The sequence below is a fragment of the Dromiciops gliroides genome, chromosome 6, assembly GCF_019393635.1.
Source record: "Dromiciops gliroides isolate mDroGli1 chromosome 6, mDroGli1.pri, whole genome shotgun sequence".
Classification (NCBI taxonomy): Eukaryota; Metazoa; Chordata; class Mammalia; order Microbiotheria; family Microbiotheriidae; genus Dromiciops; species Dromiciops gliroides.
In genome coordinates, this window is record NC_057866.1 from 37,308,593 (window position 1) to 37,330,349 (window position 21,757).

Sequence of the window (21,757 nt, forward strand, 5' to 3'; positions counted from 1 at the left end):
TATGGAAGATTCTATTAAATCAGTCACCGATATACACATCTTAGAGAGGCATTCATGTTGGACAGTAATTAATGTCAGAGAGAGGGCCCAAACTGAATAGGAAGAAGAGTAGATCACTTTACATCTGGACAATCACTCTGTTTTTCAATTATCTCAAGCTTTCAATCAAAATAAAAACTCATTTGTTTAGTGCCAACATTCTTCTGGTAATGTTATATGATTATAAATCATAGAATGCTTCAATCCAAAGAATTAAAACTATTGGAACCTAAAGGAAAAAGCAAGGGCATAGGTCATCCCAAGTGTATTATTGACAACAATTTGCATGTGAGTTTTTCAAGAGACATCATGCAGAGTACATATGATCAGAAAAGGGGATAGACTACTCATGGATGAAGAGTGATGGATAATAGATGGACAGTCTATAGACTACCATGATTCCTACAAAATATTTTTAAAATATAGACAAAAGTTTTCACCATATTGGGTAGATTCACTGTGGAGGATTGATCAGAGAACGTAGAAATCATATAGGATGAGAAATCATGGGTGAGTTGAAATCTTCACCACTGGGGAAAAGATTTGTGTCTGATATCAAGTATGTATTAAAATACTTTTGTCTATGACATGGGTTCTTAATTTGGGATCCCCAAACTTTTTTTAATATTGTGATAACTATATTTGAATATCACTTATTTTCTTTATAATCTTATGTATTTTATATATTAAAACATTCTAAAAAAGGATCCATAGGCTTCAACAAACTGTGAGAAAAGGTTTTTAAAAAATATCCTGCTATGATACGTAAAGCATCATCATTAGCAGCACCAATGACATTTTTTTCTTTCTTTTTTCTTTTGCCAATGACATTTTCTATAGAAACCCAACTCTAACAAGTGGGAGTGGGGCGCCTTTTATTCCTCTGACCTTAGAGTCACTGATCCATCCTCTTTATCTTGGCTTAAATTTCTGTCAGGTAATCCAACCCGGCTGCCATCAATTGGAAAAGTTCATATTTTTGAACTATTAAATTCAAATTTTTGATGGAAGAAATGCAAAAGTCAGTAAGGGAATATGTCTTTGGCTCTTTGGAACACTGTTTAGAGGGGGAATTAGTGGGATGGCCTTCTCTTTTTCTGTCCCAGAAGTGCTGAGCTAAACACCATTGAACAACAAGCCATTCAACAAAGAGAATGAAATGTACATGATATGAAAGGGACCCAGGCTGTTTGGCAGTGGCATTTGGAGTGTCCGATTGCCAATTAGAACCTACATCATCAATTCTGATTCTCTAAAATGTTTAGAATTGCAGCATTAAAAACCTGGATGGTGTCCAAACAAGGCATCTATCACTCGTTCTTTGGGTGATCAAAGTCAGTCAGCAGTTGCTAAATAGTATTTGGCATTCTGTGGCCGAGGAAAACGTCTACTTCCTTGTCTGTTGCTGGCAATGCAACTCAAGTCAGACTTAATTCATGAATCTAAATGTCTTTAAAATTCTGAGATATAAATCACTACCCATTTTTGTGGGTAGTATAGTTAGGAGGAAAAGCAGTGGGCAGTGCTTTGTTGGAAACCCTATTAATGAAACCAGACTTCTTTGCAAAGCTCTGGGTAATTGGAATGTTTCACATGCTGTCAAACAGCAAAATGTCAATTACCTAAAATTTGTCATTCTCAAAAATTGGCCTTTGTTCCTTATAACCTGCCTTTGCTAAGTAACCGAGTAAATAGTGACAGCTCCATCTGTAATTAGCTGTTACACCTTGGACAAACCCCTTCCCTTTTCTAGGTTTCAATGTACTAATCTGTAAAATATTATGTTTGAGCTAATCAGGGGTTCTTAACCCAGGATCCATAAACTTGGTGGTGTTTTTTTTAACTATCTAGATATCTGTATCTCAATATATTTTGTTTCCTTTGTAATTCCTTGTATTTTATTTAATGGATCTTGAAACATTATTCTAAGTTGGGGTTTATAAGCTTCTTGAAGTTGCCAATAGGGTCCATGAGACAAAAAGATGAAGAAAACACACACACACACACACACACACACACACACATACACACACAAGCTCCCTTATCCTTTTCTTTCTGTAAAACTTGAGGGTTCAGCTACATGATCTCTGAGAGACACCCTTATAGCTTTGATATTCTAGGATATGACGATTCAATGACTTTAACCTTCTGGGCCTCAGTTTCTCCATATGTAAACTATCTCTGTTCTGCCTTTGTTAAATAACAGGAAATTGGTTTTTACTGCTAATTAGCTTTGGACCTATCACTTGATGTCTCTGGGCCTCGGTTTCTTTTTCTGTAAAATAAGGGGATTGGGCTCAATGATCTCATGAGATCCTTGCTGGCTCTGACATTCCTTGACTTCATGCCTCTGGACCCTGCTTTCCTTGTAGGTTCATTGGCAGGTAGAGGAAAGGCCAGTGAGGGATGTGGCACAGGAGATAACCTCTCAGGGTTCTTTCTGGTTCTATTATTCTGTGTTCTGTTTCTGAGGGAGGAGAGCTGTGCTAGCCCCTCAAGGGCCTTTTTTCTAATGCTTTAGGGATGAAGAGAGTCACAATGAGTTAAAGAAAACCTAAAACTCTAGTTGGAAAGAGACATAGATAGACAACTGGTTTCAAACAAGGCCAGGCTAGGTAGCTTACGTGAGCATAGATATCATTCTGGTGGAAAGCTTTCTGCAGGGCTTGGGTGAGCCCTTTGGTTACATCAGGCCTGAGAGAATCATTGATCTGCAGCCTCCTCTGGGTGAGAAAGAGAACTGTTCGGAAAAAAAACCCAACATACACACACATACACATTAGTGCAGAGCAGTCACATTCTGTCCCTTCAAACAATCCACTTTTGACTTGCCCCTTTCCTGTACAAGTTCTCCCTAAAAATAGCAAGCACAGACCTACCTGTTCAGAGCCCTCAGTGAGGGCTCCCACCAAGAGCCCCAAGAATAGAAAGTCCCAGAATCCACTTAAAACAATGAGTATAAAACAAATTGTAGCTATCTTTCCATGGGATGGAAACTGGAGCCAGGAGGTCTGAGGGGAAAAATGAGGATGCATCTGAAAAGTATGACGTGTATCACTGAGGGCCATAATTATACGGGGACCATAGTCTTATTTTGGGGAATGCTTAAGCTCGATTTGGAGGCACAGAGTACTAGCAAGGCAGCGAGAGAGCTGTGAAGCAATGGTCTAAAGATCATATTTCTCAGACTACTCCCAGGGTGCGGGGAACCCAAACTTTCATTTTATGCTGAATCAGCAGAGAGAAACAAGGAGGAAGAGGCATCCAGGGCTCACCAACATTCATGTGTTCCCTATCATTAGCCTGTTGAGTCACCAATCAGCATCAAGTCAGCCAGGATTGGTTTTTGTTGTTGTTGTTGTTGTTGTTGTTGTTCAGATGTTCTTAGTCATGTCTGACTGTTCGTGAACCCATTTGGGGTTTTCTTGGCAAAGATTCTGGAATGGTTTGCCATTTCCTTCTCCAGCTCATTTTGCAGATGAAGAACTGTGTATAACAGCCAATTAAAACCAGCTCTGGTTGCCTCAATATTGATTGACAGCTCATTTAACCAGTGAAATCGACAGAGACAGAGACAAAGAGAAAGAGACAGAGAGACAGAGACAGAAAGAGAGAGACAGAGACAGAGACAGAAAGAGAGAGAGAGAGAGAGAGAGAGAGAGAGAGAGAGAGAGAGAGAGAGAGAGAGAGAGAGAAGGGAGAGAATGTTTTTTCTTCTTTCATTTTAAAGTGTGCTCCATAAATATTTCTGGGGCCTCATTAATGAAAAATTCGCACATGATGTCTTCACCTTTCCATTACCTCTAAGGGTTTCTCTGAGAAGCCTAATTCACTTACATCTACAGATAATAATATCTAGTAGACATGGAAGAAGGGCAGCTAGGTGGCACCACAGTGCACAGAGTGCCAGGCCAGGAGTTAGGAAGACTCATCTTCCCTGAGTTCAAATCCAGCCTCAGACACTCACTAATTGTGGGGCCCTGGGCAAGTCACTTAACTCAGTTTCCTCATTTGGAAAATGAACTGGAGAAGGAAATGGCAAACCACTTCAGTATTTCTGCCAAGAAAACTCCAAACAGGGTCACAAAGAGTTAAACACGATTGAAAAAAAATGTCTGAACAATAACAAATAAGCTCCCCAAAACAAGAGGAGATGTGAGTTTTTATGCTAGGACTCGGCTCATGGCATCCCCTTTCATACAGGAATGTATTTAAGTATATAATTTCATTTCATTCTTAATTTGGGGGTAGTGAGAGAAGAGTAGAAAAAATAGAGATAGGTGTGTTCGTCATTGACATATTCTTTAAAATAATTTATCAACCCCCTTTATATAGCAGAGCTGAATAGCACTATTAATAGCATTCTGTGTGTTCTAGGCCATCTCTTTACTGCAATCAGAAACTGCATTGCATTAATCCTGCTGCTGCTGGAGGGATCCAAAAATACCTCCAAAGTTTAACCAGGACCCTCCCATTTCCTGAGTAATATGAATGCAGTTATATAGCATGGTAGATAGAGGACTAGCTTCAGAGACAGCAAGACCTGGATTCAAGTCCTGCCTTGGACATCTACTAGCTATGTGACTGGGAAAGTGTCTCAGTGTCTCCAGCCAACTCTAGGAATATAAGTAATGGATGAGCTGTTGAGCTCCCCTGGTTTCCCACATCAAAACATCATAGATCTTATAAAAACCAATAAGCAAAACACCAAACCCCTAAAACAAAAACACCGGTACAAAACATATTATAACCCAGAAACTATGTTCTAGAATTTACTCGGCTCTTACACTCTTTTATAATCCAAAGCGGGGATAAGTACGCCACCACTACAATTTTTTTTCTTCCTTTCTCTGAGACCAGGATGTAGTATTGTTTCCAAGACTCTTACCTGTCTTCACCATTAGTTTCTTGGACATCTGGCATTCTAGATTCAAAGTGGTTTTGCCAGTTGTGACCACAGTCGTTGAAGCCACTGGGACAGCAGCTGATGTGTTTTCCACAGGTAAGGGAGGGAGTTTAGTTACTCTCCCTGATGTGGTCATAGATGTCAAGGCTGCCATGATGGTCAGTGGAAATGCGGTGGAGATTCTGGGCATTTCTGAGTTGGTCGCTTTGTGGAAGTCCGACTGCATGGCCTGAGATTTCCCAGGGAAGTGGGTTGTTGACAACCTTGCAGCAGCTGTGATCATATTTGCCTGCGTGGTTCTGGGGGTTGTGGAAGAGAAGGGGGAAGCTGTAGCAGTCTCCACTGCCCTGGTTGTACCTGCCACCACCTGGGAGCCTGGCGTTCCACTGGGAGTGCCATTTTTAGCCAGCACCGGGGATAGGGTGCTCTTGGCCATCACTGCTGAGGGAACGGAGAGTTTGTTTCCAGTCCCCTTGGACACTAAAGCGGCAGACAATGCGGACAGAGTGTATTTTCCTATAACCCGAGTGGCTGCTGTTGACGCCACAGTTGGCACCACCTCAGGGGACATGGAAGAGTATGCTGCAATGAGAGAATAAGTACAATTTGTGGTTGGTCAGAATAAAACACAAGGAAGGGGCGTTGGTGATGAATGGATGTCATTACTTGGTTGCAAAGGGTTGATGCTAGGGCCATGCTAGGACAGGACGATTTTAGATCTAATAACTTTAGACTCATTAGGTCAGAATAGTTGTTACGGAGACACCCTTTACACCAATGCTATGCTACTGCTCCTTAATAAAAGTATTTAAGTTCTGAATGCTTCTGGACAAGTCCAGAAGGATTAGAACTGGTGCTTCTCAGGAGCTCTGCCCCATGACAAGGAGTGTGTGTATGTGTGTACGTCTATGTGTTCCTTCAGAGTAAGGCTAGATAATGATGTTGAAGTTGAAGATGCTTTGGCCGTGGAAGTGGTCATACCTGTGTGTTGGGAACCAGGAACCAAACTACCTGCATGAGCGGTTGCAACAGTCCAGTTCTCAGGGACTGGAGAAGTCAGTGGTACTTTAGGTCCCGTCCTGAACAAAGCATGAGTCAGTGTGGGAAGAATAGCTGCAGGAAATGTCCGAGGCTTGCGGCCACTCTGGAATGGTATGGAAGTGCTCGTCATGGGCGATGGATGGCGAGTACTGGCAAATGACGTTCTTGTCTCTGTTTCCCCTGAAAGCATTTCCTGCACGCTGATGGCGGGAGTCACATCTGATGAGGCTGGTGGAAGAGATGTCAAAAGTGGAGGTGATTCTGAGGGAGGATGTGAAAGGAGATGTTGATGAGTTGTTGTGAAAGCTTCACGTATAGCTAGGTGTGGACCAGACGATGGTTCAAGATCCCGGGTGATGCCCTTATGGCCGGTGGGCCAAAGGTCTGTAGAGTTTCCAATTGTAGTAACTCTGGACTGATGTGGGGCTTGTTCTGTGCTTAGATTAAGGGATGGATGCTGAACACTGAGCCCCTTAGCAAAGGTCTGATGTAAATCGGCATCTCTGATATCTGGAGAATGTGTCATTTTGCCTGCTGAATTTGGGCCCTTGGGAGCAGTAATTTTGGCAGAATGGGTCACTGAAGGTGCAGGACTTTTTTCGTGTCCATTTAACTTATAACCTTTTTGGTGAGGCAGGACAGATAGCTCTGATTCTAAGAGATGGGACCCAGTTTCTCCTAAAAGATAACTATGGGAAATAGCTGCACTCAGTGACACTTGGGTTCTTGCTGGTATGGAAGAATGGAGAGTATGAGTTGTCTCCTGCTTAGGGGCTGAAGTTGTGACTCTAGAAATGTTTGCAGGGGCCATCCTGACCTCAGACTCAGCATCTGCTCCAGGAGAAGACTTCAAAGCCACGGATGATCTCTCTGTCGGTGGGATAGGAGGAACAGGTAACTCTGAGAGCGTGAGACTCGCTCTCAGTTCCGTAATGATAGCAGCTGGAATGTGATTGGTGGTCGAATCTGATGTGGCCTCACCTAAAGTGGACTGACTGGTAGCCTGCTGAGTGGGAGTGGCACCAGGAGATATCACCATATTGGCTTTTTCATTTCCCATAAAAGCACCCATCAAGCTGCCTTCTTTGCCTAAGGGAAGACTTGCAGTTGTAGAATAATGGACAGATGATTGGCCCGTCTCCATGAGGAGCAAGTCTGCAGGAGTCCCACCCTTGTTCTTCACTTTAGAAGTTGGATTTTTTGCCACCATAAGCAGAGGAGATGCCCTGCTTTGGGACTGCCATGGGAAATCAGGTGTGGAGAAAGAGGCTGGTTCATTTTTAGTTGCTGGTGGAGAGGCGGCACGAGTAGCAATTTCTTCACCGGCAGCTGCAAAGGACCGAGTGGCTGGCACCAGAAAAGAAGGGGCATGTTTCATAGAATGGGACACTACCCTCACATCCTCAGGAGCTGGTGACAAATGCACAGGCTTGTTTATAGTAGCAGGGGCAGGCTGACTGTGTCTCCTTTCCATGGAAGCAGTTCCTCCATCTGGGCTTTGGCCAAGTTTGGACCCCACTTCAGGTAAGTCTGATGAGCTCTCAAAAGCCGGCCAGGACACACTGCCATGGGCCCTTTTAGTCACTCTTGGTTTGAATGGTTGAGTGCGGACTGGGCCTGAAGAAGACATATCTGTGAACTTCAACAATGTGGGGGGTTGACTTGGAAGCCAAGGTTGACTTCCAGGAGCAACTGGTGGGGAAGACAGATGGGGTATGTCTGGCATGGAACTCACAAACACAGATGTAGATGGGCTTTCTGGGTGCAGTCTCTCACTTGGGGCCAGTCTAGAATACTGTGCTGTTGTAGATCCAGAAAAATCCAGACCGAGGAGATCTGTTAATTCTTGGGCCTTTCTGGATAGAGGGTGACTTGTTTTACTGGAAAGAGGGTCTACTAAGGGATTATCAGTACTTTCTCTATGGGAAGGATCAGGGGGAGCTCTCTGGGGGGATGAAGGCACTTCAGTAGGTTTAGAAAATATAATGGTATGAGGTGACCCAGTAACTGATGAAGAGAGGGATGGGGATGGAAGAGCTGAGACAATGTCTGACCCCAGTGTGTGCTGGTTTGGAATGGAAGGTGTTCCTGATGGCATTGGCTGAGATGACAAGACAGCACTCGACAATGTCACAGATGGTATTGTGGACAATGGGACAGACACGTTGGGTTGAGGCAAACCTGACACATCAGCGGCTTCATCCAAATCTCGAGGTCTTGGGTGGGTGAGAGCCTGGGCCAACTCCTTGGGAGGATCCAGAGATGCACTGTGCCCACTCCCTTGATAAAGGGCAGAAGAGAAATCTGTCTGGGCCCTAGTTCTAGGAGGAGGGTGAGCCAATGTGGATTTGATTATCTGAAGCAAGTTTGCATTTTCAGGGAAATGTCTCATGGGGTCCTTGAGCCTGTCAGCATTGGAGGAAGACTTCGATTCCCAGGAAGGCCATGTTGGTGAGGTTGATGTAGATTTCCGAGGGTTCATAAATGATTGAGGGGGTAGGGTGACATTCATCCGCAGATGGCTGATACCTGTAAAAAGAAGGAATATTCATGGATTTGAATTTTGTCATCTGGTCCCCATTAGAAGAATGAATCATAAAAGCCAAGAGTGGGATAAGGGAGGTTTTCCATTCTGCAGTGATAAAATGGGAATCAATACAATGAGAAGACAGTGAAGTATAAAACCGCCATATGAAAAAAAGAGAATAAATTCGAATGGCAGTGTCTTCTAGACTAATGGCTGCACTTAGCAGCAGAAAACATCAAGCATAGATGTCGTGTGTGAGACACGAGGAAACTGTTGTTCAAACTACCTAAGCTTGGAACTATTTCACCCACATGGCTTCTTATACTGAAAAGTTTCCCTGAGGCTAGTCTATCAGTCCAAAAAAATGTCATAGGAGATTTCCTTTTCTATGTGACTGTACAAAGGAAAAATGCTCAGAGCCAGTCAAAAAAAGTTTTTTAAAAAAAGATCACCAAACATATACCCAGATCGTCATTCATCACGGGACCTCGCCTTTTTTTTTTGTCAACACTACCATGGAAAAACAACAGACAGATGAGCAAGAGATTATTAAAGTTACAGAAAAAGATTTTTAAAGGAGAAGAAGTAGGGAGAAAAAAAAGAGTATCAGATAGTTGGACACTTGATGAGAGCTATATAATGATACGGTGAATAGGGCTGTTGAGTAAGACAATAGGATCATGTAACTAAGGCTGGAAAGGTCATTAGAAGCCATCTAGTCTAATGTCCTCATTTTGTGGATGAGAAAACTGAACCCCATTGGTGAAACGCTTTGCCTAAGGTCACCCACATAACATGTGACAGAACCAAGATTGAAACCCTGACTTTCTGGCTCTAGATTCAATGCTCCTTCTAGGATATTTTGCTTCCTTCCCTTTCTCTCAAATTCCAAGGTGGGGAAGTAATGAAGAACTCTCTATATATGGAGGTAATAGGCTGGGATTCAAAACCCAACTCTCTGACATTCACTAAATTAGGCAAATTGCTTCACCTTTCTGGGTCTTGTTTTGCTCATCTCTAATCATTATCCAATGATCCTACCTCTCACCTGTCTTCCAGTTCTAAATCTGTGACCTAATGATTTTGATTCATCAGAGTAGAATTTCTCATTCACACTCACTGCTCTTCAAGTTACTTGTCTACTGGCTGCTTCCTTATTACCTACAAACATACCCATGCCTCCCCAAACCCCTCCCTTGACCCATCCATCCCCAGGACTTCTCATCCTCTATCTCTCCTTGCTTTTGTTGCTAAACTCCTTGAGAAGGCCATCAACAACTGATGCCTCCAACTTTCTTTCTTCTTATTATAAAGCTCTACAGACTGGCTTCTGAAGTCATTCAACCAAATCTGCTCTCTCCAAAGTGACAGACATCTCTTCATTGCCAAACCCAATGGCCTTTTCTCAGTCCTTATTCTTCCTGACTCCTCTGTAGACTTTGATGCTGTTGATCACCTTCTTCTCTGGGATACTCCCTTTTCTCTAGGTTTTTGTGACACCACTTATCCTGGTTCTTCTACCTATCTTACCACTCCTTCTTAAATTTTCTTTGCTGGATACTCATGCAGATCACACCCTCTAACCGTTGATGTCCCTCAAGATTCTCTTCTCCTTCTGTACTTCTTCACTTGGTGATCTCATCAGCTACCATCTTTATGCTGATGATTCTCAAATCTACCTGTCCTGCCCCAGCCTCTCTGCTGAATTACAGTCTTGTATTTCCAAATGCTTCCTTCAAGTGCCAGCTGAGATCCTACCTTCTATAAAAAGTCTTTCATGATTCTCCTTAATTTTAATGCCTTCCAGGATAGTTGTGGAAAAACCTGGGAAAACTTGTATGAACTAATGCAAAGTGAAGTAAGCAGAACTGTAAGAAGAATTTATACAACATTTTAAAGATAATCAACTTTTAAAAAGTTAGTAATTCTGATCAACACAATTCCAAAAGAATCATGATGAAAAATGTTATCCACCTCTAGATCAAGAGCTGATGGACTCAGAGTATAGACTGAAGCATCTTTTCTTTTCTTTTCTTTTCCTTCCTTCCTTCCTTTCTTTCCTTCCTTTTTCATGCATGCTTCCTACCTTGCTTCTTTCCTCCCTCCCTTCCTTTTTCCTTCCATCCTTCCCTCCTTCCTTCTTTCCTTTCTTCTCTCTTTCCTTCTTGCATCCTTCCTTCCTTTCTTCTTTTCCTCCCTCCTTCCTTCTTTCTCTCCTTCCATCCTTCATTTCTTCTTTTTATCTTTTCCTCCTTCCTTTCTTCCTTCATTCTTTTCATCTTTCTTTCTCTCCTTTTTTCCTTCTTTCCTTCCTTCTCTTCATCCCTCCTTTAATTGTCCCTTCCTTCTTTCCCTTTTTTCTTTCTTTTGGACATGTCTAATCTGGGAATTTGTTTTACATGACTATACATATTTATAATAGATTTTGTTTTTCTTCAGTGAGTGGAGGAGAGAAGGAGAAGATAGAGAATTTGGAAACAAAACAAAACTATGGTTGTTTATATGCCATACATAGTTTGTACATAGTTGTTTATATGTCATCTCTCCATTAGACTGTGAGTTCCTTCAGAGCAAAGATGCTTCTTCCCCCTAATCCCTGTATGCCTACCAAACATTAGACCCCAAATCCCAGAAGAGACTAATTTAAGATCTGGCTATAGCTTATATAGAAAGTAAATCCCTCTTCCAGCTTCATGGAAGGTGAAACTGCAATGATTTCTGAAATCAGTGATTCCAGTTTTATTTTGTAAGAACTGAAGTAGAAGTGAAAAGGGAAGCAGGTCTTTGTTTCATACTGTGCTTGGCGACCCTAAAACATTTTGCCTTGTTTTGCTATGTTATTTTAAAATACCACTCAGCCTAAGCTGTCCATTGAAATGGGGCTTAAAGTCATTTCAAATAATAACAGGCAGAAGTAGTTGGATTGCAAGATTTTACAATGAAAAGTTAAACTTTTCCTTAGAAAATATTGTTATCCACTTGGCTTTACTACACCTGTCACCAAATGATACTTATTAAAGACCTTTGCATATAAGTCAAGGCATGATATTTGTGGTTCCCATCCTCTAAAAACCTGTCCTATAAAACAGGATATATCAAATAGATTAGAACCTCTATATAGACAGTGTGCTTTAATAACATGCATATATACTTTGGCAACCAGTACAAATATGACAAGTTCAAATATTATAGTATGTAGCTAAAGGAGACAAATATTCTAGAATTTAGCCATCAACTCCCATGTGTTTTTGAGGACTGGATGGTGATTAGAATGGGGGAGTTCAAGTCAGCAAGCATGGCACCAACTATGTGCCAGGCACTGTGTTAAGTGCTGGGGATGCAAAAAAGGGCAGAAAGTGGTCCCTGCCCTCAAGAAGCATACATTTTAACAGGAGAGACAAGACGGAAATAACTAGATACACACAAGACACATCCATAGCAGATTTAAGGGAAAGGATGTTTCATCAAGGCAAGAGATTTCAAGGGATCTTAAAGAAGAGTCCCAAACTGAATTAGAGAGAGAATGAGTGATCTAGGATTGGTGTGTTATCATTAAAGAAGATAAGAAATAGGGAGCAGAAAAATCAAATCAAGATGAAATCACACACATACATATATAATAAATTTTGGCTCAGTGTTTTTGACAGTGCTTAGCATAGTGGCTGGCACATAGGAGTAAGTCTTGCTTAATAAATGCTTATTGACTGACTGACTGACTGACTAACAGGTTTAGAACAGTGGACTGAATCTAATAGTATAAGATATAATAGGAATACATATAAGTCTTGTACTTGAGTTAAAAAATATCAGCTCTACCACTTGGAGAAGATCACAGTTTGTTGGGAGAAAAAAAGATCTGGGGGGTTGCATATAAATGCAAAATAAATTAATTGTATGATATGACAAACAAGAGGCATAGCTTTCAAGAATGAGGACATGATGAAACCATCTGCTCTGATTGAACCACATTTGAGGAGTATTGTGGTCAGTACTTGGTACCACAGGGCACCTAGGTGGAATAGTGCATAGAGCATGGGACCTGGAGTCAGGAAGATTCATATTCTTGAGTTCAAATTTGGCTTCAGACACTTCCTAACTATATGACCCTGGGCAAGTCACTTCACCCTTTTTGTTTCAGTTTCCTCATCTGTAAAATAAGCTGGAGAAGAAAATGACAAACCACTCCAGTATCTTTGCCAAGAAAATCTCAAATGGGATCATGAAGAGTCAGACGTGACTGAATAACAACAGCAACAACAGCAAACAACTTGGTACCACATTTTAGGAAGGGTACTGATAAGCTGTGGAAAATACAGAGGAAAGTGACCAAGAAGGTTATAGGTCTCTAGTTCATGCCATATGAGACCCAATCAAAGGAACATGAGACCTTCTTTATCCTGGAGAAGTGAAGATGAGGGTGTGGGGGGAACTGGCAGCCATCTTCAAGTGTCTGAAGAGCTATCAGACAGATTTATCCCGTTTATTCCCAGCCAGAACTAAAAGAAATAGTCAGAATTTGAAAAAGGGACCAATTTAGACATGATTTAAGGGGGAAAGATCCCCACATTCAGCACTATTCAAAAATGGCAAGGAACTTCTTGGGAGGTGATGGATTCCCACTAACATGGAAACGGTTTCATGCTCCAATGGAAGCAAAGGCTGGTACATTGAAAAGAAGGTTTGTTGTGGTGCATAGGATGTGCTATACAAGGATCCCTCCCAACAAGAAATTCTGTAATTCTCCTATTTCTGTATTTTTTGTTGTTTTCCTAGTCATCTTTCAGGTCAGTAAGTAGCCAGATAACTCTGACCTCAGACTAATGCAGTACATAAAGCATAGAATGAGAAATCAAGAAGATCTAAGTTCAAATCCTGATCCTGGGTAAGTCACTTGATCTCTTAACCTCTGTTTCCTCTTCTGCAAAATGGGGATAATAGCACCCCACCAAGTTGTTGTCAGGATCAAAGGAGATAATACTCATAAAGCACTTTGTCTCTATAAATGCCAGCTATTATCATGTCACATTTAAAATCATTACCTGAATTGTAGAGAGTGCTGAGGAAGAGAGAAAAAAAATGGGGAACGATAAAACCAAATAAAGACAGAAGGAAGCAGGTTTACATAGCAGAGCACGGAGGATGACAAGAAGAATATTAGGTTTGAGGAAACAATGAAACATCTTGCAAATAAGAGATTGCTTAAAGAGAATTTTAAAATCCAGAATCAGAGCTATATAGTAGCAGGTAATGTCAAAAACATGTGGTTTTTAGAAAATTCATCATGGAAGAGAAATTCTACAGCCATTTGGCTCTCTCACTACCTTGCATGACTTGGAACAAGTCCATTTCTATGGGCCTCAGATGAGCTTTCTCAATGACAAAATGAGGACGGTCACTGGATACAGAATTTGTATGATGCTGCACCCCTCTGGAGTCTAAAACATTTCTGAAAAGCAAAGTTCCAATGGATCTATGATCTCATCAATGTGAGCATTCTCTCTGCAGAGATCTCAGTCCATCCTGTGTAGTTTTGGTCAATGTCTTCTCGTAACTTTGCAATGGTTGGGGGGGGGGAGGGGTGTCCACTCAATGTGCTAAGGGCCTTCCCCATTTTCTCCCTTGGCATCCTGAGAATATCAATGGAGTACATGGTCTATCTAGTGTTCATTCCATAGAAAAAAGAAGAAAACCCTGAATTTCTAGAATTCTAAATTCTAAAAGTCATTTCTAAATATATTTTATCTTGTCAAACACCAAAAGTTCTTCAGTGACATATGGCTTTGGAGTTCACAGGACTCTGAAATCTGGAACACTTGTGTATTGTTCCATGAACACAAGTCTTGACCTTAACCTAGAAAAGTTTCATGGCAGATCGGAAACAAGGCCAAGGTTCATAATCAAACCTTCATGAGAATTAAATGAGAAAACCGGCAAGATTTTGCACCATGCCATAGTCTATGAGTCTCCTAAGGGTACAGAGGCAGTTGGGTGGTGCAGTGTGGATCTGGAGTCAAGAAAGTCCTAAGTTCAAATCCTGCTTATTAACTTATTAACTGTGTGATCCTAAGCAAGGCACTTAATCTCTGTTTGCCTCAGTTTCCTCATCTGTTAAACATGGATCATAATAGCACCTAACTCCCAGGGTTATTGTGAAAATCAAATGAGATAAGATTCCACATGTAAAGTGCCTTGTCAACCTTAAAGCACCATAAAAATGTTGGCTATTATTTATTATTGACCAATTTCGGGAAATGATGGAAAGGAAAGTTTTGCTCCTTCTAAAGATTGATCCTCTCCACTGGCCCTCTAAGCTATGTGTTCCATACAAAAGTTAGATACAGGAAAGCAGATTATTAGACTTTTATTGCCAAAGGATATGTCCTAACCTCCTGAATTCCTTTTAATACCAAAAGATATTTAAAAACTTGGAGATTAAGTGAAATGTAAGCCCCACAGTGCCATCCAAAAAGGCTAATAATAACTAGTAATTATCCATCACTTAAAGACTTGGGAAATATGTTACATATGTATTTCATTTGATCCTTACAAGAAGCCTGCGAAGTAAGTGCAACTATCATTCCCATTTTACAGATAAGGAAACTAAGGCTGAAAGTGGTGGAGTAACTTCTCCAGGGTCCACAGGATTCCTAAGCATTTGAGTCAGGATTCAAATGCAGGACTTCCTTACTCCAAGTTCTGTGGGTTATCCTCATCATGTTGAGAATGAGGCAGGTGATGGTCCTGCAGTATTCTGTCCTGGTCAGAACACAACTGGAGCATTCTGTTTATTTCTTATAATCACATTTTAGGAATGCTGTTGATATCTGTGAAATGGGAATAATGATAGCACTGATCTGACAGAGATGTTCTGAGGATTATATGAGATCGTGAATATGCAAAGGACTTTGAAAACTTTAAAATACTATATAAATCATTATTACTGTGATTACTTAGAAAGTAGCCCAGCAGGGGGCAGCTAGGTAGCACAGTAGATAGAGCACTGGCCCTGGATTCAGGAGGACCTGAGTTCAAATCCGACCTCAGACACTAGATACTTACTACCTGTGTAACCCATGGCAAGTCACTTAACCCTCATTGCCCTGTCCCCACCAAAAGAAAAAGAAAAAGAAAAAGAAAGTAGCCCAGCAGAGGGCAATCAGCACCGTACTGTATGAGGACTGAGTGAAGGAACTGGGAATGTGCAGTATGTGCACTTGGGAAGATAATTTTGGCTGCCATACAAAAGGTAAAGAATAGAGAGACTGGAGGTATGATCATGAGGTTTTTACAGCAGTCCAAGTGAGAGCAGTGAGGACTCCTGAGCTGCTCTCTTTCTGGATATGTTAGCACCCTCAGTTAACATTCTCCTTGTTGCTTCAATCTGTATTCAGAGTTCATCAGTTCTCCCTCTGGAGGTGGAGAGTACTTTTCATCATGTGTCCTTTAGAACTGTCTTGGATCACTGTCTTGATCAGAGTAGCTGTTTTTTAGAATTGATTATCATTACAATATTGCTATTACTATATATTACATACTATATATAATATGCTATATTATATACTATACTGTGTGTATAGTATATACACTATATATATAATAATGCCACATACCACGCATAATATCTAGTGTATGGTATATAATATAGTGTAAATAACATATAGTATATAAATGTTATATTATTTGTATAGTGTATCACACAGTATATGATATATTGGATATATATATATAGCACTTTGCTATATGTTATATGCATACTATAAGACATCATCATATAGGAAGTATTATATGATATGTAATTACATATTTCATATAACATAGCATTGCATAGTATGTAATATGTATAAGATATAGTATACTATAGATCGTGTTAAAGTATGTATTGTACATAGTACATAGTATGTAGTATATAACACATATGATACACGGTATATGATATATGCATGACATACAGTTTATAATGTGTACACATGCCATATCATAATGTGTAGTGTTGCATATGTAATGTACACATGATATGCAATGATCATATTGCGTACGTTTGATATCACATATAGTATACATATAATATATGTTTAATATTACATATAGTGTACATATATTATATATGCTATGTGGTTTATATGCATATAGTAACAGCAATATTGTTATGATAACCAGGAGAACATTATATATACACTTCACTTCATTATATACATCACTTTGCATCACTTCATATGTCTTCCCAGGTTTTTCTGAAAGCATCTTGCTCATTTCTTATAGCCTAGTAGTATTCCATCACAGTCATATACCATGATTTGTTCAGCCATTCCCCAATTGATGGGCATCCCATCCATTTCCAATTTTTAGGCAGAGTAATTCTACAACTCACTAAACATTTTTTATTGCTTTGTCTTTCTCCCTGCCTGCCAGGAAGCTTCCTCCTTGGCTTGACTTAAGGAAAGAGCAAACTGTATTGATTTTCAGGACTCAGGAGGTGAAACAAACAGTACAACCCACTCATCGCTATGAGTGGGAGAAAAGGGAATAGAACCCATCTGTCACCTCTCTGTCAGCAGAGAAAATTAGGGTACTTGGATGCACTCAAAAGTGTGCTCAGCGAGCTCATATTAATGAAAAGGGCAATAATAACCAGGATGACAAACAAGGAATCTCAAAGGACAATCAGAGTAAATGCTATCACCAATAAAACAGAGTCCTGAAAAAGAAGACGGGCAGGTTACATGATGAGTCATAGAGAGCCCTTGTGCTGTATTTGTGATGTCAAGAGACCTTTGAGCTATCAAGAGGAATCAAGGAAAGTCCCCAGCACATGGATGGATCCTCTATGGTGGCTTATTGCAGGATATGGATGAGAGCTGTATAGAATAGGCAGGCAAACATAGGTAGCAATCCACATGAATGGAAGGAATATCAGGATTGAAGTGATCGCTGATCCACTGGACTGTTAGAGAACAGGAGAGCTCAAATTTATACAGTACTTTGAAGTTTCCAGAGAATGTTCTTCACAGAAACCTTGATCTAAGTATCATTATCAACATTTTACAATAGAAGAAACAAAGGTTCCTGTCTTCTACAGGAAGGCTTTCTCAACCCCTCTTAATTCTAGTACCTCCCCTCTCTTAATTATTTCCTATTTATCTGTATCCTGTTATCCTCTGCACATGGTTTGCTTTCTGTATATTTGTTTGCATGTTGTCTCCCCCATTAGATTGTAAGCTTCTTGAGGACAGGGACTGTCTTTTGCCTTTCTTTATATCACCAGCATTTACTACAATGCCTGCCACATAGTAGATGTTTAATAAATACTTATTGATGAACTATACATAGTAGCTGGCACTAGTAGGCATTGAATAAATGCTTCTTCATATCTTCTTATCCTTTCCCTCCCAAGTCTTTTCTTGAGCAGATTAAATATCTCCAGTTTCTTTGGTTCATTCTTATATATCATGAAATTGAAGCCCTTTGCTGTCCTGGTCACCCTCCTCTGGATGTTGTACAATTTATCAGTGTTCTTCCTAAAATTCTGAACCCAACGCTGAACACAATACTCTAGCTGTGGTATGATGAGGGCAGAGGACTATGGGATGGTCGCCTCTTTAGCTATTTCTGATGTTCAGGTTGGTAATATGTCCTCTTAGCCTCATGCTGCTTCTTGGTACTGTGTCCATCATCATATGAAATGATAATGGTGGTAATGATGATAGCTTATTCATGTGCTGAAATTCTATAAAATGGACCCATTTTCAGGAGTAGGTTTCACCACATCTCATATGTGCAGTGCCTGACAACAGGCAGGGAAACTGGAGGAGTTTTAAGGTAGAAAGAGTCCAAGTAAGCTAATATGACTTGGACTTGAACATTTTTCTCTTCTTTTTCTCAGAGACCTCTATTACCTAATAAAAGTAACATCTTAACATTTCAATCTAATCCAATTCATTAAGCATTTATTAAGCACTCGCCTTGTGCAGAATTCTTTGCTAGACCCTGGGAAATCAAAGACAATATAAAAATAGTCCCTCTGCATTCCACTGGGGGATATAACACATAAAGAGATATATGATAATTTAAGGGGAGAGTGAGTACTAACTAGTAGGCCAATAATAGAATCAGCATTCTAGAATTGGAAGGCACCAGAGAGAGGCTGTCATTTTATAAAAGAGGAAACTGAGGCTCAGAGAGGTTAAGCGATTTGCCCAGGATCAAAAAGGTAGGAAGCATTAGAGTTAGGATTAGAATCCAGGTCCTTAGCCTCCAGAGCCAAGGCACTTTCCATTACACCATACTACCTCCAAAGAAAGGCTTCCCATAGAAGATAGGACCTGAAGTGAGGCCTGAATGAATCTAAGGAGTCCAAGAGGCCTTGGTGAGGACATACATTCCGGGCACGGAGAATGACATCTGTAAATACATGGAAGTGGGACATGGGATGTCATGTTCAAGGAACAGCAAGTACACCAATGGAGCTGAAATGACTCTACCACAGAGAACACAATTATTTCCTTCATCTATCAGTCAATGACTTTTTTTTTTTTTTTTTTGCGGGGCAATGGGGGTTAAGTGACTTGCTAGTAAGTGTCAAGTATCTGAGGCCAGATTTGAACTCAGGTACTCCTGAATCCAGGGCCGGTGCTTTATCCACTGCGCCACCTAGCTGCCCCCAGTCAATGACTTTTCAGCTGGTGCAACCCAAAGCTACACAGTCCCTATTGTTAGTTTTTGTGAGAAAAAATAAAAGGCAGCAGGTAGGTAGCACAATTGATAGAGGACTGACCCTGAAATCAGGCGGAACTGAGTTCAAATCCAACCTCAGACACTTACTAGCTGTGTGACCCTGGGTAAGTCACTTAATCACGATTGCCTCAAAAAAAAAATTAGTCCACAGCCCCCATACTCAATAAACTCTAGTGGCACTTTTGTGCCTCTAGGATCAAATACTCCTCTGTGAAGCATTTAAAGTCCTTTCTCCCTACCTTTCCAATCTTCTTATAAATTACTTTTCTTCACACACTTTTGGGTCTTACTTGCAATTCTGGACACACGATCCTCTATTTCCTCTTTCCTTGTCTTTGTACCATCTGCCCTTCATGCCTGGAATGCTCTCTTTCCTCATCTATGCCCCCAGGAATCCATGATTTATCTCAAAACTCAGCTCAAGCCCCACCCTCTAAGTAAAGTAATTTCTGATCCCCCTACCTTTTCTCCCTGGGATTCATATATGTTTGGTATCCTCGATTAGAATGTAAGTTTCTTGAGAACACAGATTTTTTTCACTTTTGTCTCTATTTCCAGGGTTGGATAGGATGCTTGCCATATAACAGGCACTTAAAAGTGCTTCCTGATTGATCAGTTGATTGATTTTTAGTTGTCCTTTCTCACTGCTATTAGTCCTAGACAGAAGTAAGGCCATTTAAACCAACCAGACCAGAAGGACTTTCAGGCAAGATGTGTCTACTTCTACCAACGAAATGAGAAGGTGAGATATCAGAGAGAAGGCCAAAAAATTACAAGATAGGTAGGTGATGTTTGTATTACATTGTTAAGGTTTTAGTTTAAACTCCCTCCAAAGCAACAGGCCCATAATTAAGTGCTCACTTAACAAGCCCAGTAAAATGAAGATTTCTTCCATATTTAGTTCAACCACACCAATTCCCATCCTTTCAAGAGGCAGACTAGCCTAGCTAATTACAGAGTTAAGGTGATGGCCCATGAATAATTGTAGACACTTGCCTAAATCCAAAAAAGTGGTGATAAACAAAATTAACTCAAGATGGAGTTAAAAAAAACACACACACACACACAACAAACTAGCTTTTTGAGCCTGGCATACCACAAATGTGGGCTTCAGCCCTTGTTTCCATTCAACATTTATTGAGCACTTACTGTGTTCAAAGCTCTGATCTAGGCACCAGAGATACAAAGACAAAAAGAAAACAGTTCCTACCCTCAAGGAGTTTACATTCTACCAAATGTTAAATTCTACTGGATCTCTATTGCCTGTATATTTCACTTCAGGTCCAGTCTTCTATCCATTACATAAGCTGCTCTCCTAATCACCTTGAACAATGCTCTTCTATTGGGCTTCAGTTTTCTAATACATAAAACAAGTTAGACTGCTAGACTCTTTGCAAAACACAATATTAAATTGCTTTCTATCCTGATGTGTCCGATTTTCCCCTATAGTTGTATGTGGTGTATATTTGCTTATTTATCTATTGTTACCTTATTTATCTATTTGTTTATTTATCCATTCATTTACTTTTTTATTTGTTCATTTATTTATTTAGTTTGCCTTCGGCGTATCCTTGGCATATCTTGGTCAGATAGGATCACCAACACAGAAGTGCTCCAACTCGCACAATTTCCGAGCATCTACACACTACTGAAACAAAGACGGCTGCGCTGGCTCTGTCATGTGCACCTCATGCAAGACAGGTGCATTTCTTTTTTTTTTTTTTTTTTAGTGAGGCAATTGGGGTTAAATGACTTGCCCAGAGTCACACAACTAGTAAGTGTTAAGTGTCTGAGGCCAGATTTGAACTCAGGTACTCCTGACTCCAGGGCTGGTGCTCTATCCACTGCGCCACCTAGCTGTCACGGGTGCATTCCTAAAGACCTACTCTATGGCGAGTTAGCCCCAGGCCAAAGACCTGCTGGATGCCCCCAGCTTCGCTGCAGAGATGTATGCAAGCGAGACTTGAGGGCTCTGGGAATAGACATCGGCAGCTGGGAGGAGATGGCCAAGGACCACGCCTGATGGAGTTCAGTACTCAGGAGCAGCTTGCTCGCAGCTGAGATGGGCCTCCAAGCTCTGGAAAAAGAAAACGAATGAGACGCAGGAACGGACAGGCAACAGAGAGCGCAGTTTTCCGATGTCCTCCTTGTGGCAGGAGCTACGGCTCTGTATCCGACTGCACAGCTACAGTGTGGCCTGTGGCTCTTCAAGGCGCTGATCCATGGTTGTCAGCAACTGGTGGAAGCCTACTATTATTTATTTAGTCATTAATATATTTATTTATTTATTTAGTCATTCATTTATCTATCTATCTATCTATCTATCTATCTATCTATCTATCTATCTATCTATCATCTATCTATCTATCTATCTATCTATCTATCTATCTGTTTGTTTGTTTATTCTGCAGGGCAATGGGGGTTAAGTGATTTGCCCAGGGTCACACAGCTTGTAAGTGTCAAGTGTCTGAGGCTGGATTTGAACTTGGGTCCTCCTGAATCCAGGGGCTGGT

At 40.7% G+C, this 21,757-nt stretch overlaps 1 protein-coding gene across 1 annotated transcript in view; it reads right to left on the minus strand.

Moving 5' to 3' along the window:
* The window catches only part of KIAA1549L (KIAA1549 like), a 311,060-nt gene that overhangs the window by 142,617 nt on the left and 146,686 nt on the right, over nt 1-21,757 (minus strand). Inside the window, 4 exon segments of the mRNA XM_043969915.1 lie at nt 2,664-2,779; nt 4,928-5,527; nt 5,927-7,603; nt 8,168-8,515. Of these exon segments, the coding sequence (XP_043825850.1) occupies nt 2,664-2,779; nt 4,928-5,527; nt 5,927-7,603; nt 8,168-8,515 (2,741 nt within the window).